At 40.9% G+C, this 27,800-nt stretch overlaps 5 protein-coding genes and 1 long non-coding RNA gene across 24 annotated transcripts; 3 read left to right on the plus strand and 3 right to left on the minus strand.

The window, feature by feature from the left end:
- The first annotated feature begins 639 nt into the window (after window positions 1-639).
- On the plus strand, window positions 640-5,762 carry LOC112288702 (zinc finger CCCH domain-containing protein 13). Of its 3 annotated transcripts, XM_090254369.1 has the most exons (11): window positions 640-739; window positions 877-930; window positions 1,095-1,369; window positions 2,174-2,305; window positions 2,600-2,672; window positions 3,291-3,447; window positions 3,948-4,004; window positions 4,236-4,333; window positions 4,825-4,896; window positions 5,082-5,246; window positions 5,390-5,762. In XM_090254369.1, exons 3-11 carry the CDS (start codon window positions 1,246-1,248, stop codon window positions 5,415-5,417), a joined length of 906 nt encoding a protein of 301 aa, XP_090110495.1. In that variant the 5' UTR covers window positions 640-739; window positions 877-930; window positions 1,095-1,245; the 3' UTR covers window positions 5,418-5,762. The 3 variants fall into 3 exon arrangements, with proteins under 3 accessions (XP_090110495.1, XP_024388951.1, XP_090110496.1); XM_024533183.3 differs by lacking the exon at window positions 877-930; XM_090254370.1 differs by lacking the exon at window positions 877-930 and having other exon boundaries at window positions 1,098-1,369.
- A 178-nt stretch (window positions 5,763-5,940) lies between these two features.
- Window positions 5,941-7,829, plus strand: LOC149988161 (uncharacterized). Its single transcript, XR_016505581.1, has 2 exons — window positions 5,941-6,061; window positions 6,185-7,829. It is a non-coding gene; the product is annotated as an uncharacterized LOC149988161 (long non-coding RNA).
- On the minus strand, window positions 6,870-13,138 carry LOC112288700 (uncharacterized). Of its 7 annotated transcripts, XM_090254368.1 has the most exons (12): window positions 12,850-13,138; window positions 11,009-11,180; window positions 10,323-10,679; window positions 9,889-10,095; window positions 9,475-9,690; window positions 9,233-9,299; window positions 8,830-9,123; window positions 8,622-8,713; window positions 8,256-8,450; window positions 7,939-8,072; window positions 7,699-7,822; window positions 7,178-7,599 (listed from the first exon to the last, which is right to left on the minus strand). In XM_090254368.1, the coding sequence occupies exons 2-12, from the start codon at window positions 11,144-11,146 to the stop codon at window positions 7,507-7,509; spliced, it is 1,917 nt and encodes a 638-aa protein (XP_090110494.1). In that variant the 5' UTR covers window positions 11,147-11,180; window positions 12,850-13,138; the 3' UTR covers window positions 7,178-7,506. The 7 variants fall into 7 exon arrangements, with proteins under 7 accessions (XP_024388945.1, XP_024388947.1, XP_024388946.1 ...); XM_024533177.3 differs by having other exon boundaries at window positions 6,870-7,822; XM_024533179.3 differs by lacking the exon at window positions 12,850-13,138 and adding an exon at window positions 11,974-12,091 and having other exon boundaries at window positions 6,870-7,822.
- An 808-nt stretch (window positions 13,139-13,946) lies between these two features.
- On the minus strand, window positions 13,947-16,144 carry LOC112288701 (uncharacterized). Its single transcript, XM_024533182.3, has one exon. The coding sequence runs from the start codon at window positions 15,890-15,892 to the stop codon at window positions 14,189-14,191; it is 1,704 nt and encodes a 567-aa protein (XP_024388950.1). The 5' UTR covers window positions 15,893-16,144; the 3' UTR covers window positions 13,947-14,188.
- A 2,035-nt stretch (window positions 16,145-18,179) lies between these two features.
- Window positions 18,180-23,648, minus strand: LOC112288308 (serine/threonine-protein kinase GRIK1). 11 transcript variants are annotated; one of them, XM_024532387.3, is made up of 15 exons: window positions 22,825-23,647; window positions 22,471-22,525; window positions 22,144-22,260; window positions 21,991-22,056; window positions 21,631-21,792; window positions 21,369-21,425; window positions 21,160-21,225; window positions 20,752-20,856; window positions 20,469-20,555; window positions 20,043-20,093; window positions 19,558-19,809; window positions 19,227-19,356; window positions 18,904-19,034; window positions 18,561-18,649; window positions 18,180-18,410 (listed from the first exon to the last, which is right to left on the minus strand). In XM_024532387.3, exons 1-15 carry the CDS (start codon window positions 23,085-23,087, stop codon window positions 18,392-18,394), a joined length of 1,650 nt encoding a protein of 549 aa, XP_024388155.1. In that variant the 5' UTR covers window positions 23,088-23,647; the 3' UTR covers window positions 18,180-18,391. The 11 variants fall into 11 exon arrangements, 10 of the variants coding, with proteins under 10 accessions (XP_024388155.1, XP_024388156.1, XP_024388160.1 ...); XM_024532388.3 differs by having other exon boundaries at window positions 21,381-21,425; window positions 22,825-23,646; XM_024532392.3 differs by having other exon boundaries at window positions 19,314-19,356; window positions 21,369-21,464; window positions 22,825-23,645.
- A 1,119-nt stretch (window positions 23,649-24,767) lies between these two features.
- LOC112288186 (eukaryotic translation initiation factor 3 subunit F) lies at window positions 24,768-27,555 on the plus strand. Its single transcript, XM_024532116.3, has 6 exons — window positions 24,768-25,060; window positions 25,754-25,833; window positions 26,049-26,278; window positions 26,591-26,712; window positions 26,883-26,996; window positions 27,264-27,555. The coding sequence occupies exons 1-6, from the start codon at window positions 24,842-24,844 to the stop codon at window positions 27,351-27,353; spliced, it is 855 nt and encodes a 284-aa protein (XP_024387884.1). The 5' UTR covers window positions 24,768-24,841; the 3' UTR covers window positions 27,354-27,555.
- The last annotated feature ends 245 nt before the right edge of the window (window positions 27,556-27,800 follow it).

Genomic DNA, 27,800 nt, shown 5'->3' on the forward strand with positions numbered 1-27,800 from the left:
ATCAAATATTGAATAGCTCTATAAAAATAAAAAATAGTAAAAGTGAGTTAAAACAAGGAAGATATCTTTACTCTAAGACCACTTAAAATGATGGCAATACTATTAATATTCTGATTTAAATTCCAATATATAAAATAATATAACTTTTTGTCGCTAACTTGTTAATGTTAATTATCAAATGTCTTGCATACAATTGAATTGTGCGATATTTAAAACTTCACATCTCCAACTTTTAGACTTCAATTTTTTAATTTATTGAAAAGCAAATCCATAAGACTTTACGTGCAAAAGCACAAAATATTTGTTCATCCATGTCCAACTATTACACAAAGGGACCATGGGGGGATACTGACGAACGAATAGACGAAAAACGGACGAACGAACGGACGGACGGACGGAGCAAGAGCGGGGGAGTGGACGGGGTCAGGCCGGGTGGCCGCATCATCGAGGGGGGGAAGCATCAAGACGGTTCCCAAGATGGTTCGCAAGGTGGGAACGTAGCCAGGGATACCAGTCCTAGGGTTGAACTGGCATAAGGGAACCGGTGCTAGCCGGTGGACGGGCAGACGGGGCAGGCGGGGCGGGCACGAGGCCTGTATTTCTTCTTCTGCCTGCTGCTCCAGGCCAGTGAGTGTAATCTTCGTTGTCTCGGCGTTGCTAGTGATGCGTGATATGAATCGAGACTTTGGCTCAAATTTCTTGCATCTATCGTCGTTGTTGTGCTGTTTGCCGCTTTCAGGTTCGTCTGGAGCTTCTCCGCTTTCGTTTGAGTCTTTTTACGTCTATACGTGGGGTTAGTTGTTGCCCGCGGCGGGGGATTGTATTAGGGGGAGTGATTACCGACACTTGTGACTTTGGTTGTGCGGTGTTGAGAAGGAAGGCGCTGTGTGGTTAACTGTGGCGGACGTATACGAGGATTTGTGATGTATAGTGAGTTTGTGTTTTTGCGTTGTGGATTTTAGTCGTGGTGTTGTTTTGTTTTGTTTTTTTCTTTCCGAATTATGGTGCGGTGTTGGAGCCTGGAGTTTTGAATTAGGAATTGTTACAAGTTGTTTTGTTTTGTTTTATTTTTATGTTTTTGAATTGTGTTTCAGAAGAGGAGGTGCAGCATGTGATACGTTGCGCAGTTGAAATTTGGACTGTATGACGGTGTCTGTATCAAGGAATATTAAGTGGAAGTTCTTCTGCGGCGGAATATTTTGTGAGGCGTAACGTGTGAGGGAGCTGGGTTTTTGTACGCGGAATATGGCTTTCGGCAGGGACCTTGATTTGTACAAGACGAAATTGTGTACATTGTTCTCTCGAGGATCGTGTCCGCGTCAGAGCTGCTCTTTCGCTCATGGGAATGCTGAACTTCGGCGATTGTCTGGTGAGGCTGCTTGTCTTATCAGATTCCTACCTTATAACTTCTAGGTCGTCATCAGATGGGCATGTTCGCGATGAATGTCTGCGACTCTGTAAATAGCTTCACGGTGGCCAAAAAGTTCAAGTATATTCTCGGATATTTTATGAACATAAGCAAGATTGCATATTCTGGTAACAGGCTTACTAATAGTGAAATCTTCGGAACAATAATTGGTAGACCATCGTTGAATTTATGAAATCCTCGTAGATTCCTTCGAGAACAGATCCAACAGAATATTGAGCCATAAGTACCTGAGTAGGCTTCGATATTCCAGCGACTTTGTAAGAAATTTCTGCAACAACGCCTGAAGTGTACTTTGAAATACTTGTCTCACGGTTGCTGCGGGTATGTATGTTTGCAAGGAGGGGCTAAGATTATGAAGATTTCGTTTTTTCCTATTGGTTGTTATATTCGTTTCCCATTCTGGAAGTCACTCTTTGTCAGAAGTCTATGTCAGGCCGTGTATCTAAAAGGACCCGACGACGCAATTACATGGGTGATTATTATTTTTTATCTCCTCCCAGCTTGTTTGGTATTCACTATATCCAATATTTGGGCTTTGAGGAGTTTTATTATGGAAGGTGGCTTTACATCGTAAGAGCATGGAGGTTTCACATTATATAATTCATTCTTGTCATTTTCACCTCTATTGGTAAGCCTGTTTTCATTAAGTCCTTGAAACTTGTCATAATCTCATTTTCGCAGAACAATTTATAAGGGTTATGAATTGGATGAAGGCGTAGTTTGACGTGTGTTGATCATGTTTAGGACACCCTGATTCTCGTTCAGTCGGTTTGAGGTCTCGATTTGAGAGGGAGTCCCCTTTGAGTCAGTTGCGGCGATCCCACAGCCAAGAAAGAAGAGGTCGAGGATTCCGGGGGTCACCTTTCCAAGACAGCGGTAAGCTCACCTCATTTGTTTTGATATCTCGCTATGCTTTCGTGTCTGACAATAACTTTGGCGAGTACGCCGTCTTGTGATGTTTCATTGCTCAAGGTACGGATCTGTGGGACATTTTCAATCAGATACGGTTGTTGGTATTCTTCTCCATTACTATCTACCGGGATTGTTTTTCAACAGTCTAACGTGCTTTGGTGGGCGGGATTTTAGTGCATGAAGGTGTGATATTTGAATTTATGCTCAATCTATTTCGTCCTCACTAGCGTGCCTGGTGGGCAATGTGTCGTAGGGCAGATTATTGTCGATCACCGGCAAAGCGTAGGAGAAGTAGATCTCTTACTGCTCCGGAGCCATCCGAGTTTAGAAGGTAGCATTATAATCACAAGCACCCATACTTTATTTCTTACACTAAAAGGGACTACTTTGTCCTGCAAGTTTATGTAGAAACTTCCATCTATTGTTGGCTTGGTTCAACTTGCTTGCATAGTCTTCTCCTTTTAGTTCTTATCTTACTCAGATGTTGCGCTTAGTCATGTTTTGAGCCTGGGTTTACTGTAGCCATGACTGCATCAATTTTGAAGTTCATTTGTGTACCATACAGAGCTCTATAGCTCCTCTCTGTTTAATTTCGACGTCGTGGTAGGTGGAAAATTAAAACAATGTCTTAAGAGGATCATGCTATATTGTTTTTCACAGTTTTTGGACAAGAAGTTTGGTGTCAAAAACCTTGGATGCAAACATTGGTGTCAAAGTACTCTTGGTTTCCCATTGCGTGTACTTTTTGGGTAGATAATTGCATCCAATGTTAATGCCCGTGAAATTTGGTATCATGAGCCAGCTGTTCTCATAATCCTGGGATGTAATGGATAATGTTACGTTGCTATTGACAGATCTCAATTTTATTAGGCATAAAAATTCGAAATGAGGAATAACACATTTCGCTATCATAAATATTTCGCTTAATTATGATGTGGAACTGTTCTAGGAGGGACATCAAGACCGCACGTATAGAAGCGAATGAACCGCATTTAAGCGATGTCTCAGCTGAGGACCTCGGAACTGATAGTCCTGGTGCTGACAAAGATGTAAAATCTCAATCTGCAAAGGAAGCATCACATATGCGTGACTCCCTTGAGGAGCAGGTGTTTTCTCAATTAAAATTTCACTTCTTCGTCTATGCTCTCTGCATTTGGATGAGTTTGACATCTTGTTTTGGATCAAGCCGTGGAGCTACGTTTTGTTGTGGTGCTTAATTATCGAAGAGAATGGCCATAACGCTGGATTGTCATATTTGATCAAGTATGGTGGATAGGAAGCGTTCTAAGCTTTACGGGGTGAATTTTCTTCAAGCTGATGTTGTTGCAGATTCAAAACCTATGCAGATATGGAATGAACCATATTGTTGTATTTGAACTCTGTGTATGCACAACCTAAGCAAGCTTTTGGGTGCCCACCATAGCCTCTTGTATAGCCCTTTCACTTGGCTTTATTGATGGTCGACGTAGCCCCAAAGCAAATTTGTAATCTTCCCTGCATAACAAAGTGGCATAGTAAGTGAGGAATTACACATGACGGTGGGTCTTATCAACCTTGACGTTTTTGTATCTCAAGAGGTCTAATTGCTGAAAAATGCGCGATGCAGTTGGCGGAAGTGAAGGATGATAATAAAGTTTTAGTGGATGAGAAGACCAAGCTTGAGGTAATGGAGCTGTTACAACATTTTTGGTTCAACGTCTTTGAGATGGAAAAACCTTGTCAATTACATCTGTATTTTGCTGTAGTAGTGGAATATATATAATGTGGACGTTTGTAGAACAGTGACTTGTTTTCGTAACGATCTGCTCGGGATACAATACCTGCAGCAGCTATTTTGACATTTTGGAATATGTTGGCTCTAAGACGTTATATTTTTGTGCTTGCTGGTTTGCAGCTTGTATTGGAGAGCAAGAAAAATGAGACCTCAGAGTTAAATGAGAAAGTTACAACACTAAATGAGAGAGTAGCCGGAGTGCAAGAAGATTGTAAGGGGTATCTTTCTAAACCCGGTGTATCTTTGGAACAAGAGTTCATGCATACACTTCCACAATCCGCTTTTGAAGTGTTCGTTACTTATGGACACATTTGAAGGAGTACAGTGTTGAACCTCATTTTTCTTATACGTTTGGCTTGTTCTTTCCTTATTTAATGGAGTTTTCACTTGCTAACTGGAGCCACTCCACTGGCTTTCCTTGAACGAAGCACTTGCTTCTTTTTAAGATAGTTTATTTGGTGCGTGTGAATATGTGTAAATTCTTCAGATGATTAAGGTAGTGATTGTGAAATTTAGATGAGCATAGATAATACATCTTTATATTGAAAAATATAATCGAGTATTTCTTCTTTGCATAGACTTGATGAAGACTGTTTTTTATGTTTTATATGTATTTTTTTACTTTATGGTTTTAACGCAGTTGGCGTAGTAGTTGAAAGAATAGTGGTTCTTACAATCAAATAAACACGGGATTGGGGTGTCATTTCAGGATAACTTCAAGGACGCGGAAGCTCGTGAAAGTGTACAAAGTGTTTGTTCGTGCGCAAGACGAACTGAAGAAGTAAAAATATCATTTTTCTATACTCTCAATCGTTAGCTTGTTTTACTGTCTTTGTTGTCTCGGATCCATGCATAGTGCTTGGTTTCATAGAAATTTTGACCCAGTTTTGTGTGCCTCACTTTAACAACTTCACATTTAATGTTGGAAAGTTAAGTGTTCATATCATGTTGTGGTTGTTGTGACAGAGCACAAGCCAAGTTAATCAAACTGGTGGACGATGGTATTGTGGAATCATATAGCAAGAATATGGATCTGAACAATATGAAAGGTTTACTTCCATCCCATGGTGGAATGTTTGGAGATACTGCGACTCCACTTGATGGCTCTATCTCTCTGGAAGCTACGCAGAGGTGAATGACAAGTGCAACCAGATCTGATAACTTACTGCAGATTATATTTTAAAACTCTTTTGGAAGGATCCATTAGCGATGTTTCGTTCATTTGCTTGGCTGTACATGCACGACATTGGAGTTACGTATTTATCATTATGCAGGCTCGCTGGTTATCAGAAAGGATGCTAAGGTTGAACCACCGAACGTGGTAAAATGCCGTCCTTGGTTGAGGATCAGTGACCTCATCACTACAGCTCAAGATAGAACACTCTCTACAGAGTAATTTGCAGCAGGCAGGCACGGAATCAAAATGCAACAATACGTGGAATGGCAGTAGCCTTAAGAGAGCTATTTCAGGCATTGGTGAAGGCTTCAGCCAAATGCTTGTTTTGGAAGAAAGGATCATAATTCAGGATTTCGACTTTATATTCTGCTTATAATTCGCGAAAGATGTTTGGCATTGCAGTTCGAGTCAAAGAAGGAACTGTATGATTTTCATTTCTTGGTACCTGAAATGTGAAAATCTTTCACCTACTTTTGTCGTTGTACACAATCTGTCATGTGAGCAATTCACTGAGTAATCCAGTTGACGAAAGACCTAGGTATGGGTCTGAAATTTGCACCTTTCTATGTTAGGTTGCCAAATATTTATACAGAACGCCAGTTTGCACGTATTATGATTAATTTGTGATTTGACGCGACGTAAAAAGTTGAAATATTGGTATACTTAAAAAGTACAAATAATGTTTTTCCATCATACCAATCAATTACCTCCCATCCCCAATAATGTATTTTTCCTGAATAATGTATCCTCGGTGGAGTATTTCTCTTGGGTAAGTTTCCTTGTTTGAGAACCTTGAAATATGCTTGTTCATAATTTCATTGTGTTGTTTTGTGTATTTGTTTGTTAGATTTATCTCAACAACAATACTTTCACTGATATTGTTGGTTCATAGATGTTTTTTTGTGATGAAAAGACGAGAACAGGTTGTCTTTTCATGCAAAGTAAAAACGCATGACTATTTGTAAGGGGATTTTGAACACACGAAAACATATTGATTGTAACCTGTTAAATATGACTCCAATAATAAGTAATACCTACATATACTTGGGAAATTACTCAGTATCTTGTCAAAGAAATTACTCAAAGTTTAAAACCTAATTTGTCATACAGCATTATTTTAACTATGATCATTGTGTTGATTATTTGGTATATTATTCAGTAGCTATTTCCTACTTATATTTACTATTATTTTTGTATGAAGCCAACATCAAATTTTGATTTAGAATGGTAGAAAATGGTATTTATTCTAGCATTTGTTTACAAGGATGACCAAGACTTTTAGTGTGTCAACTTGAAGAAAATTACTTTTAACATCTTCATAATGATAAACAATACTTTTGGAAAATATAAATTTAAAAGTACAGATAATGAATCACAAGTGTTTCTAATTATTCTATCGACACACCATTACAAATTGGGGATTGATATTCACTCCAATGTAATGCAATTTTGCAAAACATATATCCAAGCTCACACATTGACTTTTTTACTTCATTTGCCTCTAATCCATGCATGCCTTAAGACACAGATATTAGGCATTTACATGAGATGTGAGCAGCTCATAGACAACCAACCAATTGTAAATATCATGGGATAATAATGCTTGAACGGTGATACTTGTAAAAGTTTACATAACAGAAATTGAAACAAGCATCATTGACAGCTTGTTGCATAAAGACCTGCCAGTTAGGTTCCAATTGTAATCTCGGTTAGGCCATGATCTAGGCCTTCATGGGGATCGCATGAAACACTAAGTGCCACTCCCATTCCAGCCTCAGTGAAGACTTCTCCTTAACGAAGACATTACGATACTCGACCTTGGTTTCTCAAAACAGAAGGAAGCATTCTAAACAACGATGGAATCCACCATTTCTATTCAGAAGAATTTGAAATGCGAATGGATTACGTTTAATTGCGCACTGAAGTGCATTCAAACACTCATCTCACATCATGAATGCGCAGACTGTGCCATATTCCAGTACAACCCAGTTACTGCAAGGAACATTGTAACTTTGGTCCTGATAAAAATGGATATCAACTATTTTGTATATGAGCCATGCAACCTGAGCTGCATATTGTGCTCAGCCTGAAATGGAAGCACAAACGCTACAAAGGACTAAATCAGACATGTGCTTATGTAACAGGAAGACCTTACGAGCCAGAGAATGTTGACGGCGTGAGAGCGTAAAATCCAGGAAGATGAGGAAAATGGCTTCAGGAAAGATCATTAGGGTATCTGTCATCAGAATGTTCTTCCTCACTCGCTTCTCCTGTTGAAAAGTCTTCACCAGTTGTAGTTGCCTCATCCTTAAACAATCCACTCAAGCAGTCAGCGTTCTTAGTGTTGCTTAGTTTGCCATCGAATTGATCCAAAGCTCCGAACTTGGTTGCCATCAGATAGATTACCATTTCCACTACTTTCGACGTAGGGAGGAGCTCATCTGGTAGAGGCGGATAGCATCGAGGCATGTGTTCAGGTTTGTCTCGATATTTTGAATGGAGACCAAACACTGCGCGACAAAATATGAACCTGAAAATTGTGAAACTCAACAAGATCAAATTCCCTGGCATGATTAAAAGGACGACGTCATTAAAGTAAACATTGTCGTAGAAGAGAAACTGTAGCAAACCATAGCAAGTTTATACCTGCAAGTTAATTGACGCAAAAACGGATCTCCGAGTATCCTTGCCCAAGCAGGGTCAATCATCGCCGAGTCTAAGACGTTACCCCATTCAGCAATAAGTGTGGCAAACAGTCTCTCGGTCTGCTCAAAATTTCCCTGCGCATGGTATTTCTTGTACGCATTATTCGACAACATCCTTGTATTAGACCATGAATGTTAACGCCGAAAAACCATGGGCTGATGAATCTGACGAGGGTTCAAACCTGATTCAATCCTCAAAGATGCGAATAAAGTGCAACTTATGCATGTCAAGACGCGGTTGCGACAAAGATTCATTACCTTTGACATGTTCTTGCTGGAAGACTGGATTACTCGGCAGAATGCAAGCAGTGGGGCAGTAAGAAAGAATGTAAACATGTTGCCGCTGCTCTTAGATGAAGAATATGTCGAAGTTGCGCCTTCATCTTCCAAACCCACCAGGCTAGGAGATAGCAGCAGTATTGCTTGTTCTCCTCTTTCTTCTCCTATAATGGACTGTGAATGACAGGAAAGTTCACTCCTTATGTAGTAGTAAGTACAGTATTCTTATGTACAAGAACCAACAGGCATCAAAATGGAATTCAAATATGAAACCATGTAGATGATAAAAAAAAAAAAAAATACACGATAATAAAGGCCTAGACATGAAAATTGTTGTGACACTACCTCAAATACAAAGCTATTGGCGCTATCAATTATGATGAACAAAGGCCGCCGTGTGAATGGGAGGATGTCAATTGGATAAAGAAAGTTGAAACCTGTGTATTCAAAATTACTGTGATCAGATAACCCTGTCAGCTACGATACGATTGAAATCATTATCTGCAAACTGAAAGAAATGTCATGAAACTAAGGGCACAGTCTAATATCCTACCTGGACTCCTCTTGGATCCAAGCCATAAACCAGGAGATCCGACTCCCCGAGGTTCTGATGGTGAATATTTCGCTCGTATTTCTTTCGTGTTGGTGGCTGTACTGGGTGTTTTCTCAAATTCATCCACTACTGCTATCTCAGCATCAGGGATTACTTCGGTGTGTGGAACATAAGAATTTGCATTCTTCAAGCTCAAAGTAGGCGTGAGAGAAACGACTCCTTTCTTTGATGGTTGAGGAGCTTCTCCCAAATCCTGAGTTGACATGCTCATCGAAAGACTACGACCTGACCTTCCTACAATCACCAATGAACAAGGACAGACTTAGAGGCTTGACAGACGTTGACCGAAGAAGTTAATACAAATAAAATACAATGATATAGTCAGATTCAGAGCTCCACTCACCAGAGGCCGAAATGTAAAGAAGAGCGATTCCATCACAAGGAAGCTCATCACAAGCAGTAGCCAAAACCTGGTATCGGAGAGCACAATGAAGTATTGACGTCTGAGTTAACCATGAGATTATAAGAACTGTAATGTTACATGTTAAATCGCCATAGACACTAGGAAAGAGGTACAAGTAACAAGAGAGTTCCTTGCGCTTTCAATATACTCTTTTGGGGAAAATTGAGAAACAATAAACCCACCAGAAGCAATTCTTGTACTGTAGGTCGGTAAAGAATATATTTGTGAGGATTCGGCGGCAAACTCGGATCGGAAATGTCCTCCGACACTCCAATTCCGCCAGAGGCTCCAATTCCCATGGATGAATCAGTACGCGCCTTAAATAGTGATCCACTTGGCTCCCATTCAAGAGCTTGTAGCATTCTGAATGTATCCAGTGTCAGCTCACTGAATTTCACCTGGCATACGCACAAGGCCATCTCCCTAATTACAATGATAATCCTTGTTACAGTATTAACTAGTATCAGCCAAAAGAAAACTTTACACGAGCTTCGTAGATTCAGAGACTGCTGGTACTTAGTAAAAATATGTGTGACATGATCATCTCCAAAAGATGGCTGGGGGACAAATAGGGAGATGGGAAAGTGAATCCTTACCTCGTGGTGATAATAGCTTGCAAGTATTGAATCCTTCAGGTGCAAAGGCTTCTTTCCCTCAACTTTGTGGACCGACGAAATTATAGACGGATGAGGATCGTAAAGAAGACAGTATCGTAAAGATCTGCTCGTTTCACAAGCACCATCGGCTTTCATAAAACGCCCAATTTCCTGAACCACTATCTTCCAATCCTTAGCATCTGTACCCTGAAAAATGTTTCCAGCACCATTCCCGCTGTCAGCAACAAATGCACGCCTGAAGTGCTTTACTTTTTATCGCTATGACATTAAGAAAATAACCTCATTCTAGAACTTCCAAGCTGTGTAGCAGAAGACTTGGTGGCAGGACTTTGCAGGGAACCAAGACAAATTTCAATTCAGAACCTAAAATTTGTGCAGCTGAAGGGAGGCACAATGTTTTATAATCCACTGACCTCACTAAAAGTTCGAGCATATTCGTCTACAAGGGACCGAAGTTGGCGCACAAGAAGTTGGACAGTCTCCCTGCGATTGAGAAGAAGACAAATGACGATGAAGCGAGCAGTATATCTAAGTTGTTTGTTTGCAAGCGCCGCATCTTTGTCAAGTTCCTTAAAATATTCTCGGCTCTGAATGGCTTGGTAAAATATATACGATTCGATAAGGAATTTGGAGTCACTAGTGCGAAGATAGTAATTGTAGTACAACTGCCCTATGCGGGATGCAATTTCTCCAATTTCCCAACGTTTCAACCCCATCTCCAACAATTTTACCCGATTGTCTTGCTGAAACTTCCATAGCTTAGAGTACACCTGTAATCTCACATGGTTCCAGCAATCAAGTCAAGATACTGCATATACATGCATTGTTGGGAAGGATTTTATTGGATCAGCTTTATCAGCGGATCTCATTTATCACAAGCTGAGGAGAAATGACTTCGAAGAAACAAATCATCTCTATACAATCAGATAAAACTTGAATATTTTACGATGATAAAAAGATCCCGTCGGGTACTGTCAAATCCGTAGCCAGACAAGAGCCCCCAACTACAGAATACGTAAACGATTGCTTGGAATATAATCATCAAGACAAAATAGTTGCCTGCAATACAGTGGGCATCTTTACAAACTTGCTACGAAACCTGGAAAGCTTTGTGGAAGTAGAAGTCCCATTTGTTGCGCCCGTATGCAGGAAATTCTCGAAGTCTCGCGAACTTGTTATAAGCTTTATCCACTAAAGCTCGATATTCTTCACTTGTTGAATGCACGCGAGGTGCCATGGCGCTCGAGGGCAAAGCCTCATGACCAATCTACCTGGAACATACCCATCAACAAATGCCTCTGTTAAATTTAAAATCCGATCTGCCGATACAATCACAAAAGCCTCTGGGCACTAAAAGCGTAAAAATCTGCACACGCCGAAACCTACACCAGAGACACACTACAATAGCATACAAGCTCTCAAATGCATTGTCTCCCTCAGCAGCACAGCAGGCAGAATACAACAGCTTCATTGCGTTCAGATCCTTTCTCGCAATCTTCCATCTCTCATATGAAGACTAGGCGAAATTACATATCACGACAGGTTTACAAGGTCCAAAAATTAGTTGCACGTGAAAAGTTATGGATCATAGTGCAAATCCTCTTTTATACGTCATTTTCCCCAAGTCTTTCGAAAACTTGAATATTTATGAAGCTCGTGTCTGAGTTGGCGGTATCGCTGAGCAGCTGAAAGGAAAACGGGAGATGAGTGACGTACTCTCAGATCACGTCGTCAATCTGTCCACTTCCAGAACCCACTCACAAGGTCCACCGAGACCGCTAGTTGTACTATCTACCTCCAAGTAGTACAAAGTACCGTCCTAACACCACGGGGATATTCTGCTAACACCCTAGTCCCTTGGGCTTCAGCAGTCGACACAGATGGACTATGAATGTGCACACATCATGATTGAGTGCCGTTAATTCCAACAAACAGAATTAAATCTCTCCAACGAAAGCTTCAACCGACCAAACGCAAACGCCAGGTTCTCGAAGAGCCAGAATGGTACAACCATTCCACGAAGATCCTATGTGGGGTGAAAGAAGTGCGACCGTAAGTACGTACCAGAATCACGTGTACAACATGCTCGCATATACAGATAGGTTCCAATCACGCCAAATTATGCAAGTTCTCGCATGCTTCTAGAGAACAGAGTATCACCACTGTCTTTCCATTGTAATCCCGAGCATGCTGATGGTAGCAACAGATGGCTGAGAAAAAGAAGCCGATAGAAAGAATTTCGCAACGATCATAACGTATTTGGACCCTTGTGTAACAGCAATGATATACGTAGCGCATCAGTCTGGCCGTAAGTTTCACCTCTCGTTATCCGACTGCACTCGGCGGCAATCTGAACCTAAGACTGCAGCACCCCAAAGTAATGCAACCACAGAGGGGAGGAATCGTTGAGAGCCCCCTGTTGAAACCAAAGCAGGGAGAACAAAAGAGCAAAAGTCGCCCATCCAAATGCTACTACGCTGAGAGACAACAACAATCTTGTAGTTCTCAATAATATCCCAGTTTGTGTGGGGGAAACATTTCAACAAACAAGATTTCGACCCCCACCATCTCAAATTGTGAGGAAAACAGCCCACACAAGGCACCGAGCGTGAAAGACTTCGACGATGATAAAAGCTCCACCATCAAGCTGAATATTAGGTTGCGATCGGCTGAAGAACCGAGGCACTCTAGTGATTATCGGAAACATAGACCATACACAAGCATCAGACCGATAAAGATCCCCTCGGTAACACTACGCCCAAATCCAACACCCCAAAAGCAAGACAAAGTAAGCCATCTCAGCACATTTAAACCGCAATTTAACCTATACAGACAACTCATCACAAAAGTTCACTTCTACGATCGACTAAAACAAATGCCTGCCACCTAAGACACTCCATTCCGCCACAGACATAAAATTATCAGTGCATGGAGCTGCACCTCCAAGCCTGCGCCGCTTCGAGTTTCAAACATCATGGACAACGCGCGCTCGCTGAATCCATTAATGGCAGCGCAGACATGCGTTCGACGCGGCAGCGCAGCGATGGGACCATGTGCGCCACGGCGATCGCTCGATCAGAGGATTTACATGGACTGCTGCTGGCTTGAAGGGAAGTGAGTTGGAGGCAGGAGAGGAATCTTTGCGGGCCGGGTTGTGGGAGATATGTAGGATCCGACCGAGAGCACCGGGCTCGGCAGGGCCCTAAAGTCTGGGCAGAAACATGGAGCCGATCCCACGTGAAGAGGAATTTTGCAGCGTTACAGGATTTTCCTACTATGTCCGGTTTCGATTTGTGCTAATTTCCTCCGACAATCGGCTGGATGGATTTCTATCAGCACTACAAGACGAAATAGCTGGCAGTTTTCCCGTTTGGATAATCTCATCGTTGTTTGAAGAGCATCTCACCACACCGCATACACCTGAGGATCGATGGTGCCTTGAGAGATCCCTCGAGAAATTGCTTCGATTCTTCGAAGTGGGTCGAAATCGAAATTCCTCTGATTCCAGCTGGGATTCCGAGAATCGTGATAAAATATGGTTCTTGATACCCGTTGGGGTTCGATGGAATGATATTTCCAAGGAGAACAAGAACCATTTACGGTTGCTTGTTGAACATGCTTGAGAGGCAGCAAGGGAAGAGTGTCACGATTGCAAAAACAGAACCATGCTTGGCTCCCAAAACATTCCTGTCGATGATCTGATTGTTCGGACCCTTATGGGACAGAATTTGCACAGCAGAGCGAATGTTTGCTGCAGTACAGTCCAAGCTGCTGCAGGTTTTGCCTCGATGAATACGCGTGTCAAGCTCTACCTACCACTTGGCGAGAGACAATACTGCGCGTAAATACGAGAAAAACCAAGTGGTCTGCTGCAAATAGTCCTTGGTTCTGATAGTTACGGATCAAAAATTTAACCATGCGCAGCAGCAGCAGCAGCAGCACTAGGTATACACTTATGCTTGGTTCGACTCACAAACTTTTGTTTGCTTCCTGAATAGAGCCTGAAAAGCAAGGCCAGCTTGCTAAAGCGCGTCATGCTAGTTCAATGCGGGTATTCCCCTGATGAACATTCATAGTCATATGTACAATGTCTGAATAAATGGTTGAGTTGGAAGCCACGAAGTCATCCTCCACTTCAAGCATGTTGAAAGAGGAATGGAGATACTTCACGTGGCTCGAAACTCCAGCTACGCTCAATGTGGTTCATGTGGGAGTTCAGTGTGGACAACGAGAGAAAACAAAAGGTACTCGATCCCACTACTCCACATGTCGACTAAACTCAACTCCTTACATAGCTCCGGCTTCGACTCCTACCGCTCGATGATCTTGGATATGACCGAATGGGACTTCTGCTTCTGCTTCTGCTTCTGTATCGATACCTGACTGGAGAGAGACTTCGACTTCTGCTGCGACCACGTCTACTGCGTTGTGCTATGCGGCGAGTCTCAGCAAGCTTCTCTTGTCTTTCCCTTTCCTGCTCTCTCCTCTTGCCTGCCTCTGAAACTATATCCTTCTTAATTTGCTTGCTTAGCTGCTTATTCATGATTCGTTTCAGACGCTCTTGAGGAGTTTCTTGAGACTTTTCATTTGATTGAGAGGTTTTCTGCGTAGCTGACCCAGGAGTCGCGACCTTACTCAACTTTGAAAGTGCAGAGGAAGAACACACACCAGAGGCCTTCCATTCCCGTTCTCTTTGCCGCGCATCCCAGTCAGTAGCAGATAGTCCCGAGACCGATGGCGTAACAGCAATTGCTGCTGGGTCACTGTGTAAAGCTTCGAGAATCCGTCTTGATGGGAGCGTATGACGAGGAGCATCCAGATCATGCAGCGGGGGTGATACAGGGGTAGCCATATTTCGTACCGGCTCACTGGCAGTTCCCTCAACCCCAAACTCGGTAATATACTCGATCGTGGAAGTGGTACCACATGAATTTTTCCGCTTCCTACGGTGATGGTCACGGCCATATGAGTCAGAATCGTGATAACGATGTTCCAGTCTGGACCTCGAATTAAGGGGAGAATGTGATGAAGACCTTCCTCTATCTCTTCTTTGATAAGATTGATAAGAGTCATACGTAGGACTTTTCCTCAATTCCCTGTAAGGATCATGCTGAAGAGGTCGATTACTTAGCTGCCTTACAGCCTGTTTTTCCCTCTCTCTTTCTTGCTGAGATACTTTACGACGCTCCTTTCTGCTTAGCTTTCTCATTGTTGGATCTCCTTTCACTAACTCTTTCTGCCGCCCTTCCTCCTCCTTCAACTTCCGATCAAGGCTGAGCAAGGAATTGAATCTTTGCACTCCATAATCCTGTCCAATTGACTCAATCAACTCGTCCTCACTATCTTCACTGCTGCTGCCTTCCTCTTCCTCCGCAGCTTCTTCATCACTGTCGCTCTCCCCAATCCCTGCAAGCAAAGCTTCCTCCTTCAAAGCTCCAGCCCCTGGTCCGCCCGATCCCTCGTACGCAAACCCGACCTGTCCATACGTGGGCTTCGCTGCTGCCATCGGCCGCTGCTTATCTCCTCCAATCAAGGCCGTGGATCTTGCCTCCAGCTCCTGCTCCACATCATCAAGACCCTGCTTATCGCTCAGGCCCCTACGCCGCTGCTTAATAAGATCCCGATACCGTTGAAAATTGACCATCACCTCAAGCTCGTCTTCTTCTTCCGTCTTCTCCCGCTGCAAATGCTGGAAGGCTGAAGAATTGTACTCCCGAATGACATCCAGCAACGCCCGCCCGTCAAAACGATCGATGAGGTTGTCCTCCTTCCCATTCCATGGAATTAATCCTTGCTGATCCTCCGTCGCCTGATAAATGGTAGCATCATGGTGCAGTCGGCACCGAGTCCCGACTATTCGCAACGTCTGCTGCGGATCCACTCTCCTCTTCGCCAAGAATATAGCTCTCTTCTGCGCCCGCCTTCGTGCCGCGTCCATTATTTCATGGACCTTCTTCTCCGAACGACGCGCTTCGTGCCACATGATGCCAGGATTCTCTCACCTCCCTCCGCCCTCTTTCTCTCCCTAAATACAACCCCCACTACTCAAAAGCAACCTCCAATCCCTAATCCTCTTCACGACATCTCAGCTTCAAACCACACCTCACCCTAAAATTCCACCCTGCGATCATTCCAGCCAGCGCAAAGTCCACTTAACACTGCATACGAAGTGTATGACGGCACTGTGTTGGTTCCTTCCCGATGACGACGCTCCGATTCGCGGCAATGTCGCGGGCGATGAAGGCTGCGAAGTGGGAATGACGCAGCAGCAAAACGGGCGGATGCGGAGAGGGAAGAAGCGCCGCGGGTGTAGGACCCCAGAGGAGCTTGAGGAAGGAGAGTCTGTCTCCGTCCTCGCGTTCCGTTACCGTGATTCACACACGCAAGTCGGAGCGTTCTCTTGAATGGAACATTGGAACGTCATTGAGTTCCCATGAATGACATGTTCTCCTCCTTGTGAACGCCCAAAGTTGTTCTTGGCCAAGTTCAATAAGCCTCGCTTCCCTTTTGATGCAACTTCCCCTAATGGCCACGTATATTGCTCATTAATCTCCTCTTGATTTTGTCAAAGAAATAAGTTAATAAAAAATATATGTATATATATATATATATATATATATGTATATATATTAGGAATAAAATAATCTTAATAATATATTTAAGAAAAAAAGAAGATAAGAGCAGTGATTATATATAAATTTCATATTTTAATATCATCTAAAATTTTTAAAATATTACACATAAACTTATTTTTCAATATTATTTAATAAATTTATTTACTATAAATTAAAGTTAAAATTATAATTTTTAGAGTAGAAAAAATATATATATATATATATATATATATATATATACACATGATTGAAAAATTATATATTTTTAAACTATGATATTTTATTTATTTTTTTGGATTACTATTAAAATATATTTTTAAAACTATTTGATAATTTATAATTAAATAAATAACCAATTTTTATTTTTAATCTAACTTAAACTTTGACAACAAAAATAAGATGAATTGTAAAGTAGTCTACTTATTTATAAAAAAAATAATATAATATGTCTATTTTAAATTTATATTTATATACTAGCAAAAATCCATGTCATTGAGCATTGCAATCTTTGGCACTTCTATCCATTCCCTTATTCTCATCTTTCATGGTTCCCTTGTTCCCATGTTCTCTCATTTTCCCATATTTTTTAGTTCCTATGTTCCCCAAGTTCTCCATGTTCCTCCCATTTTATTCTTCATGGTGAATCCTTCCTTCTTTTTTTTCTTTTTTTTTTTTTTTTTCTTTTTTGTCTCTTTGTATAATATCCGAATTGTCTTCTATAATAGAAACAAATGCATACAAATATTATGTATTTTCCATTCTTTATCTTTTTAATTATTAATATTATATTCCTTAAAATTTATGTATCTTTAGGTATTGTTCAAAAAATAGATTCAATACTAATCTCAAATCCTTTGTTATGATAACATCATAGAATAATATAAAATATAAAATAATTATGAACATTAACATATATTAATCACATAATAACTATTTTATATATTTTTTGTAAATATATGTATTTCTTGAGATTTACAAATAAAAAAAATAACAATAAACAAAACAAAACAAAAACTTAAATAAAATGCTAACATGCTAAAATAATTAACGATTAAAAGGTTTATTTATTTGTAACTGTAGTATGGCATTAAAGTTTTCCTTTTCTGCACCTTTATTGATTTACATTTATATAAAATATGTTTTGGTTCAGATGAAATGAAGAAGCTTTAATTTGTAAAAATTATCGAATTCTAATGATGGACTCAATTGTTTTCTTTTAGTTTTAATCACAACTACTTGTTTTAAATTATGATTAAGCAAACGTGATTATTTCAGAACACTTATCAAAATGCTTAAGTTTCTACTTTTTTTTTCTTTTTCTTTTCTTTTTTTTGTTTTGAGAGACGTTTACTTCTTTGGATTACATATTTACATATTGCCACTTTTTATACTGTGAACAAAAAATTCTGACAACATCAATTATTAGACTATTTAATGATTCTTGATTTATTTTGAAAAACTTTCATTAAATGTATATTGATTTTGATATATATATATATATATATATATATATATATAGAAAAAAATTAAGGTAAAACTAAATCATTATCATTTGATCCTGCGATGGCAAATAGTTTGAGATGGTTCATACAAAATTTTGCAGCATTTCATATCAATCATTCTATTTATCCATCTTCAAATTTAGATTTTGACAAATTCGAAGAAAAATACTCAACCGACAGTACCTTGGTTTTGAATAGATTCACTATAGCAGCTCACCACATGCTTGGTTTGCAATTGATGATAGAAATCATAGTTTGATCATCTAAATCATAACCATTCTCTCAGTATACTCTTGAAATGTAAATGTAAAGCTCACTAGGGCATTAGCAACACCACCACAACCACAGCGTCACCACCGAAAGGCTTCACATCGTTGTACACCACCTGGTAGCGATGGTGATTTGCAACGCACGGTTAATGGACTGAATCCAACCTTTTTAGCTGAAAACACAAAACACAAGGATGACATGATGACGATGATGATGCTACTGCAGTTGCATTCTGAGTTTGTGTGAAGAGAAAGAATATGGGTACCTGAATTGACCACACCGGACTTCGCTGGATTTTTTCTTGATTGAGAGGACTTTCTCATCCTGAGGCTGGGGCATGGCGTCCAAGACGTCCTGCATGTTGTACATTGTCTCTTAGTTTTCCACATTGACTATTTTTTGGACAATTAGTAGGCTCTGTGGACATTGTTCGAGTGCCTCCGTCACCTACTTCCGCTTTGATTGCATCAGCGGTATATTTCTCGAAATGACCAAAATTCAGTTGAAGACAACAACGCAGACAGCTAAAGAGTTGATGTGCACAGTCTGACACACTGTAGAGCCAGCTTGAGGACGGAGGTACGTTAATGGGCAGGTTGGGTGATAACCTTCAATTCGTTTGGTACTGTAGCAGTTGTTGGAGCCTTCCCTCGAATGGGTACCCGTGATCGAAGCGAAGTTCCACTACAGGGCGGCGAGTCCGTCAGATTTTGGTTGATAACAGCAGCCATCTTCCATGCTAATCTAAAAATGAAACACAGTAAGCTTGCTGTTTTTGGTTCGGCATTGCAATGTAAATGTGCTGCAAACTGGTTTCATTACCCAATGCAGCAAAGGTTAATTCAAAGCATGTTCAGGGCATTAGAAGCATGAAGATTGGCTACCATAGGAGCTGATTCGCTTAAACAACAAACATGGTCGTTACAATTACCACCAAATTTCCCAGGTTCTCTTTTTATTACAACACATTCATCCATCTCGCCACCAAGTTCAGGATCAGCGTCGACCAAAATCTCACATTTGCTACAATTCATGAAACATGATTTATTTCCTTGTTTTCCCTGAAAAACGACAAATTTCAAAAATAAGAGCACTACTTATCCTCGTGGGTTCAAATTCTAAGATCTGTTTCGATTTTAGATAAAGATTCGTGGAACAGTTCTAATGAGATTGTCATTCAACATAGAAATGCCTTCAAGATATCAATACATGATGTCATGGCACACACAAAGCCTTGTTACGAGTTCGCGACCATAGTATACCTGTCCCTTGGCGTATTCACCTGCCTGAAACCTCTTTTCCTGCTCTCCCACCTTGGAAAGAGGGTTTAAACCTGAAGTACTGGTGGTGTGAGCCGACTTAAGATCATTTTTTGAAAAATCCATAGTTGCTGCTCCGTGCACGCTTTTCGAGAGAGGGATTAACAATTGCAGTCCAAATAACGTTAACCATGGGTGTTCCATGATGCTTGGCAGAGAGATGCGTATCTTGGGATCTTTGACCAATATAAGTTTCTGCACCACAAAGTTTGAACGCACTTTGGATGGTCCCGACGTCTTTTACCAGAAGCCGAGATATAGTTTATGAAATCTAACGACCAACAAACAAGAAGTCTTTGAGACTGTTTCATTATCCTGGAATTTGGTTACTGATATATCTGTCAATCGAAGATCAGTAACAAAGGCCTTGCTGTATCGAGTGTAACAAATTTGATGCTTGTTATATGGTTGACTTTGAAGAAGAGTACCAGCAGATCCTTGAGCTCCTTAGAGATTACAATGGATGGGTGAAAAGAAAGCTGCAGACCCCTAAATACACAACCGTGTCAATTTGTCATTCACTGTAACATTAACCACAATATCCGTTGTAACTTCCATTGCAACATTCTACAACTTTTGCACAGGTTTTCGAAGCTGCTCTAGACTTGGATTCGGAGAATAATTTCCATTTTATTGACCTTCCTGCTGTTCTGCTTCTTGTTGCACTAAGCAATTTCTCTTCCACACTTTTGGGTTTTATGATTGACGCAAGAACCAGTGAATCCGGAGAGGGTTTCAACCCCATTCCAGCATAACAGATTTCGAACAAACATACAAATTAAAATTATCTAAACTAAATTTATGCGACTCTTAAGCTTTTCCGAGCAGAAACTAACTACGTCAGAGGTACGCACCTGCTTGTGCTGAATGGCATGGTAGATGTCCGGGATGGTCTTCCCCGAGAATGGAAGAGTACCGAAGACGAAAACATACAAGCAGACCTAGATACCAAAAGTATTGCGATCAGCTTTCAATTCGTGGAGCGAAGAAATCTGAATAGAGATCAGTCAAGTGCTGAGTAGAAGAAGGAACTTTTCTAGTTTAAATACGAGAATATTGATAACATGACCTTATGATATCATGAGTGTTACCACATAGATGTGGGATAATGTCATTATCATAACGAAGAAATCTCACCCCAAGTGCCCATACGTCAACTGGGCGCCCCTCAAAAGAACTCTTGGTGCACGCCTCAGGAGCAAGAAAAGCAGGAGTGCCAGCGGTGGAGCTTAATGCATCCGTCTGCACAATCCGCCAGCATGCTCATCAGCTTTTCAGTTCATTTTCTGAGAACTTCATTGTTCTCGGGAAGAAGGTAAAGAAATATAATTGCAAAATTCTACTGTTACAATCGGAGGTTCGAATGTGACTTTGAACATGCAAAGATTGCAATAGAGTTTTCTAAGACTGTAAGCAATTAAGGTTGTAAATTGATCAAAACCATGCATTTTCCTGACAAACTGTGCACGGAAGAATCGCAGATTGCAACAATTCTTGAATTAAATAATTCATTTAGGTTATGCCTCAATCATGGCTATATCTCACCGAGAAGTGCCGTTTACATGCTTGTTGGATCGAAATATTTTTCGGGAGAAGAAAACTACGGCTTTTCTTAATAGTTTACAATTTGTAGGATGTTATGTCAGAGCCACGAGAGGTAATGTTAGACATGAGACAAGTGACCAGACAGGACGTGAGAAAAGCAGAACACGAAAACCAGAAATCGAGAAATTACAAGCTGAAAGGAAGTGCACCGTCTCAAATACTTGAGAGACTCCAAAATCGCTAATTTTGATGCGTCCATCAGCTGTCTGTAGCAAATTTTCAGGCTTCAAATCTCTGTGCAAGACCTAGAAGATAAAAAAAAAAGTGAGATTTGCACTGATATTTTCTTCGCTCTTGAACCGCATCGATACAAATAGCTCTGAAAAATTGTCTACCTTCTACGGTTCATGTCCAAGGAAGCACGTTTGCAGTTTCATCACCGTATTTCAGTACAAGTTGTAAGAATCTGACCTTATGGTAATGAAGGTAATCTAATCCGCAGCAAATATCACGAAAATACTTCTGAGCCAGTTCCTCTGGAAAAGCAATCCACCTGTTGTCTTCCATAACAGGTCCACCTTCCACGTATTCTAGCACTAGGTACACCTTCCTCTGCTGAACGTCGTCTATTACCTGTCCTTGTAAAAAAATGTTCATTAAATTAGACTTGTACGGTTCTAGGAAGAGGCTCTTTCTCGGCCCTGTGTATACGCATACAAAGAGCTTCTACCCTAAGTACTTAGAAATATATTGGCTGCAGGCGTTTAACATCATCCATCGTGTAATGCTAGTGCAATATCAATCCATGCATGAATGTATATTAAAAGCCACCTCATGCAACGCCACGATATTTGGGTGATGAAGCTTTTTCAATGTCGCAATTTCGTGCACATACTCCTACAATAAAGCGGTGAGCACATTGTCAGCAAAGGGAAAGACGTGCCAGATGCCAAATTCGGTCAACATAGGTGTCTCTGAGTATACCTGGAGCATGATGCTGTCACCGTCCTCGTTCAAGAATCTGCGATCTCTGAGTCGTTTGCGATCAACGACCTTAACAGCAAATAATTTACCATCAAATGCATTGAGGCAGAGCTTAACCTGCAATGTACTGACACACGAGATCGTCAAACATTTATCATCCGTGTACTTTTTGCATCACCTCATTTGCATGATGGCAATGTCAGGGAAGTTTTTATACTGTGTGTATATTCAACATGACAGTACTAGTTCACCCATGAAAACCTTAGCGCAGATCTTCTGAATATGATCGACTTTTCCTCTTATTGCCAGTGGGACCCAGGTGCTGACCTTTCCGTAGCGTCCACACCCAAGAAGCTTGATAACGATATACTGGTTCAAATATCTATACCCACAATCCCCCCATGATCAGGTGACCCACTTCGACACAACGAACAATTCAACACACAAATCATCCAATACGAAACATGTGCTCACCAAATGATCACATGAATGACATTCCAATTCGACACCACTCATAAGGTTCAAACACTCACAATTTGAATCCACCCTAGCATTCTGATCTGTTCAACAACACTTAACATTCTGCCGCCAATTAAAATTCCCCAAGAATCAACCGTTGACCCTGCTCTAAAAATCGGGCCTAATGCCATTCCCCGTGCATTTAATCCAGACATCACTCACTTGTTCCCAAACGCATCCACCGCTCGAACCAAACGGTGGGAAGTGCGTAGCTGATGCGGGCTGGACAACGCATTGAAGGGGTCACCAATGAGCAGCGGTACGCCAGGGGTAGGGAGTCCAGCAAAGTGCCCGGCCAAGATGGGGTCCTGCAGAATGCGCTCCTGCACAGCGATCAACAACTGTGGCCTCTGTGTCTCCCCCTCAACGAAATCACGCGCGTCGGCCTCAGGGGGTCGCGTTTGCTCTGTGGGAATCGCCGACATCCTTCACAACTCCTGCCCAAAAAAACAACAGAATGCGGTCGCTGCCGACTCAAAAAAACGCATCGAGAAGACGATGGCGATGGCATCGTTGGTGGTAATGCTCAATTGCTCAATTGGGGTCTCTTCTTCTTCTCGATCCGTCCCCCCCTCGAAGCTCATGAGACAATCAAAACCAGTTGAGCTTCGTGAGCCGCGTCGTTGCGTCCGCCCCACAGACGGCGGTGAACGTCGCGGCTCCGTAACGGTAACGTACTGTACGTAAAGATGGCTTGTATTTCGTATAATATTATTTCGGTCCCGGTCCTCACTCACCAGTGTGAACGCATGTGTGGGCTGAGGGGGATAATTATGTGATCCCCTGAATGTTGTATTTACATACACCAACACCGGAGTCCCGTTTATTATTATTATGATTCCTAGTTTTGAGAGCTTGCTTTGGGAGGAATAATTATTAATGCAAGTTATGGATGTATAATAATGTACACTATAATTCAAATAATGTAATTAAGAATTAAACAAGTATGTTTTTAAATTCAATCTTGTACAAAGTATCTTTTGGAGAATTGGATTAGACTTGTGAAGGAAGAAGAAAAAAAAAAAAAAAAAAAAAAAAAAATTGTTACTACTATTTAATTACATACATATAATCATATGTTTAAATCGTCTACAGCTAATGTATGTATCAATGGATATATCTCAAAAAAAATTAAAACCAAAAGAAAACAGAAAAAAAAAAAAAACAAAAAAAAACAAGGATAAAAAATATTATATGGTGAGTATTTTTTGTAAAAAAATAATCACAAACGTCATGTAATGTTCAATTGATATCTTTTACCCTTATTCAAATAATAGAATGTTAATTTACTTCACTTTAAAGGTTAGAGCTCCTACTGTGACAGAATAGAACAAAATGAGAATCTTTTCAAATGGTATAGATTTTATTGTAAAAGAGATTTTCATATTTAATTACTAAAACCAAAGTCGGAGTTTGTTTTAAAAAGAAAAAAATTGAAGAAAAAAAATTAAATTCCAGAATACAAGACTTTTAGTTATGTTACAAAATAGATATTTTTGGTTGATTGGTTGGTTTTATCTTTATTCTTTTATGTATGACGATTTTACAAATTGTAAAAACTCATAAATTTTATCCTTAGAATTTACCTAACAAAATTAGTATTTTTAATTAAGAGTTATTTGCTTTATTTTTGCAAGTCAAAACCAGGTGCATTATTTTTGTACTTTCGAACTTGTAATGAAAACTTTAGATATATTCCAAATAAAGCTTTTTCTAAAGGACTATTCGAACTCCAAATAAATAAATATATAAATATATAAATGATAAAAATACTCAAATCGCTTCTCCGTCCATATTACTTCAAATTTAAAATTATAGCCAAGAATTCAATTACTCTAAAGAAAATATACTGAACAATTCGACCAATCAAAAACAATACTAAATATCATAAAATATATAAATTAAAACCCTTGACATACGGGAGGCAACGTAGAATAGTGAGTCAAAGTAGTAGAATAGTGAGTTCAAGAATTCCGAGCCATGCCGAGGCTTTGGTCTGGTAAGGGCCGAGGCCAAGTTTTTAGGTCAGGGATTAGGTTAGGGAGTCGTCTCTCTGTTTCCGCCAGGGCATGGCCATGGCTGAGTCTCCCTCTTTGCTTTCGCATGTGCCAGCTCCCGCGAGTAGGCTCTGGCGCAAGGCCCCCGACACCACCATCACCACCACACTGCGGTACTCACCATGGCCATGGGACGGACTGTTCTCCACATGCCTTCGGGCCACACCGGCGTGGTCGCTAAGCTCCACCCGACTGTGCTCTTCAACATCTGCGACTCCTTCATCCGCCGCAACGATCAACAGGAGCGTGTCATCGGCACCTTGCTTGGCTCCATCTCCGCGGACGGAACCGTCGAGATTCGAAATTCGTACGCCGTGCCGCACAGTGAGCAAGCCGATCAGGTGTGTTGCTCGTTTGACGTCTGATAGTCGGTGATCTATATGACAGCTTCATGCATTGTAGGTTTTTTTCGGGGTAGCTTAGATCTGTTGTCTCGTGTGTGGAAAGTTGAAGTTTGGAAGGATAGGTTGAGTTTGAATTCGTCGAAGATTTTAGCAGTAAGTTCAACTTGTTTCAGATGGAACTGTATACTTTTGTGTGTTGGAGGAATTGTTGCTGCAGTTTTTGTTTTCTTTGATTACGTCAGAGCGCAATGTGCATCACGTAATGCGACTTGTTAGTAGAATTCAGGAGGTGATTTAGATTTGTACCGGGTTCACTCATCTGCCCGTGGAGGAAGGTCATGCCTACCGTCAGACGATTTGTCCAGTTTGGTCTTGCGTAGATATTTGCCGTATTGGATCTTCTGTAATGTAGACTGGTTGTGGTTTAATTGCCAGGAGAGAGGTTGCGTGATTTGCTCTAGTGATTGATTGGGAATCAAGAGTATTATGAACCATCGGGACTCGAGTTCGTGAATTGGTCGTGTGGTATGTTTTTGGGACATGGATAGGTTATTGTGCACAGTTCCAATGGATCTGGGTAATTGGAAAACAGCTTAATGAGTTACTTCAATTCTAATATAATTTTGCCATCATTCTCGTTATTGTTATTTTGAATTCTTCACTGAATTTCGTTGTGTGGCGATGCTAAAGGTAGCAGTAGATATTGACTACAACCGAACCATGTACGAGTTGCACCAGCGCGTGAATCCCAAAGAGGTGGTTGTTGGATGGTAAGTACTCGACGTTTGCGCACCTCCTGAGGAACATGGGCATCGACGTGGTCGCATACGCATGTCAGATACCATTACACATTCTTCTCGTGCATGAATCATTTAGCTCCTGGCATCAGCAGTAGTTTTTAATTAGCCAAGCTGGCTCTTTACCTCGCACATGCAGCGTCGTCTCCAGACTCCGCAATGTACTGACATTTTCCGGCAACTTGCAGGTACTCGACAGGTTCTAGTTTGAGCCCTAGTGACACACTTATTCATGACTTCTACGGTAGAGAAGTGGCCAATCCTGTGCTGCTCATTGTGGATACTGCTTTTGCGGAGGAGAAGGTCAACATCAAGGTTTTTGTATCCACTCTTCTTACTCTTGGAGAACGCCAGCTGGCTGCACAATTCCACGAAGTTCAGTTGGATTTGCGACTTGTCGAAGCTGAGAGAATAGGATGTACGCAATTTTGTTAACCCTTGCTGGCTTTCAGAGGAGTTGGGCGTTCATACATCTTCAAGTCGTTGTGTGGGTACTAGTGCGTGTATTGCTAATGACATGGCCTACTAGGTGTACGATTTTCTGGATCATGAGATAGTGGATTAGTGGTTTTTTGAGTATGGTCCATTAGGTGTGAGTACGCTAATGTTGCGGATGCGTATTAATTGGTGTAGGATGTTGTTAGTTCCAAAAGCTTTGTCAGCAATGCATGGGAAACTACTCAAGAGATCTTATTTTTCAGATTCATTTACTTAATGTGTTTCCTGGCAGTTGACGTTTTGAAGAAGACCATGGTGGAGAAGTTGCCGAATGATCTCGAGGGGTTGGAAGCAACTATTGAGAGGCTGCAAGAAATGATTGATAGAGTTTTCAGATATGTGGATGATGTTCTGGTAGACTGTTTCCCATCGAATGATTTTTGTAACTGCTTGTTATTTGGCAAATTGTAACAGATATGGCCGTTGAATATATTTCTTTTTCAAGATAACTTTGCTTTGTAGTTTTTTTAATTGCTGACGATCGCTTCGAAGGTACTTACATTCTTGTTTTGCTGTGGATGCAGGAAGGGCAAATTGAGCCCGATAACTCTATAGGCAGGTTCCTTGCTGACACGATGTCAGCCGTGCCACGAATCTCGTCTGATGCTTTCGACAAGCTCTTCAACGATAGTGTCCAGGTAGGCCCTCACTTCTGGTTTAAAGCTCGAATTTAGCATAACTTTTTCTCATCGACCATCTGAAGTTTGGGTCTATTGATTCTGTTCTGTTTTTACTTTGTCCCTCAATAGAAAGATGATTTTTCATTTTCCTTACCAATACCGAGCAAAACAAGTAGCTTGGGTCATGCAGCCATGAAACCTTTTATTTTGCACAAACGTCACATTTATTATGGTTATTATGCTGACCTCTTTTCTATCATATGAATTTTGTTCCATTCTACGCAGGATCTTTTGTTGGTGTTGTACCTGGCGAACCTTACGAAAACTCAGCTCACGTTAGCTGAGAAACTTAACACAGCTGCCCAAATATTGTAGTTTGGAATTTGGCGGAAATCTTTACCTAGAGAGCATTTTATCTGCACTTTTGACCTTCCCCTTTTTTTATAGTTCAACGTGCGAGTCTTTCACAACCAACTGTGGTTATGAGGTGTTACATCTTTTTCTGTATTTTTTCCCAGAAAGTATCACAGAAACGCTTATACATTTTCGATGCGAAGAAAATTTTGGTTTATGATAATCTTGAACTCAACACCACTTTCAATGTATGCTTCCTGAGTGCCTTTCATGCGATTGTGTATTTCTACCTCAGGATATACAGGCCAAAGTAAAAGCTCTATTCACAAAACACTTGATTTACTGCCTAAGCGAACGGTGTACTCTCCACGACCCAGAAACAGGGTTTGCTGTCGAAAGCTGCTTGGCGTCTCCACGCGTGTGAAATTGCCTATTATTTACGAGTCAACATCAACTCAAAGAACGTGC

Source organism: Physcomitrium patens, chromosome 11, assembly GCF_059467195.1.
Source record: "Physcomitrium patens ecotype Gransden chromosome 11, ASM5946719v1, whole genome shotgun sequence".
In the NCBI taxonomy this organism is placed as follows: Eukaryota; Viridiplantae; Streptophyta; class Bryopsida; order Funariales; family Funariaceae; genus Physcomitrium; species Physcomitrium patens.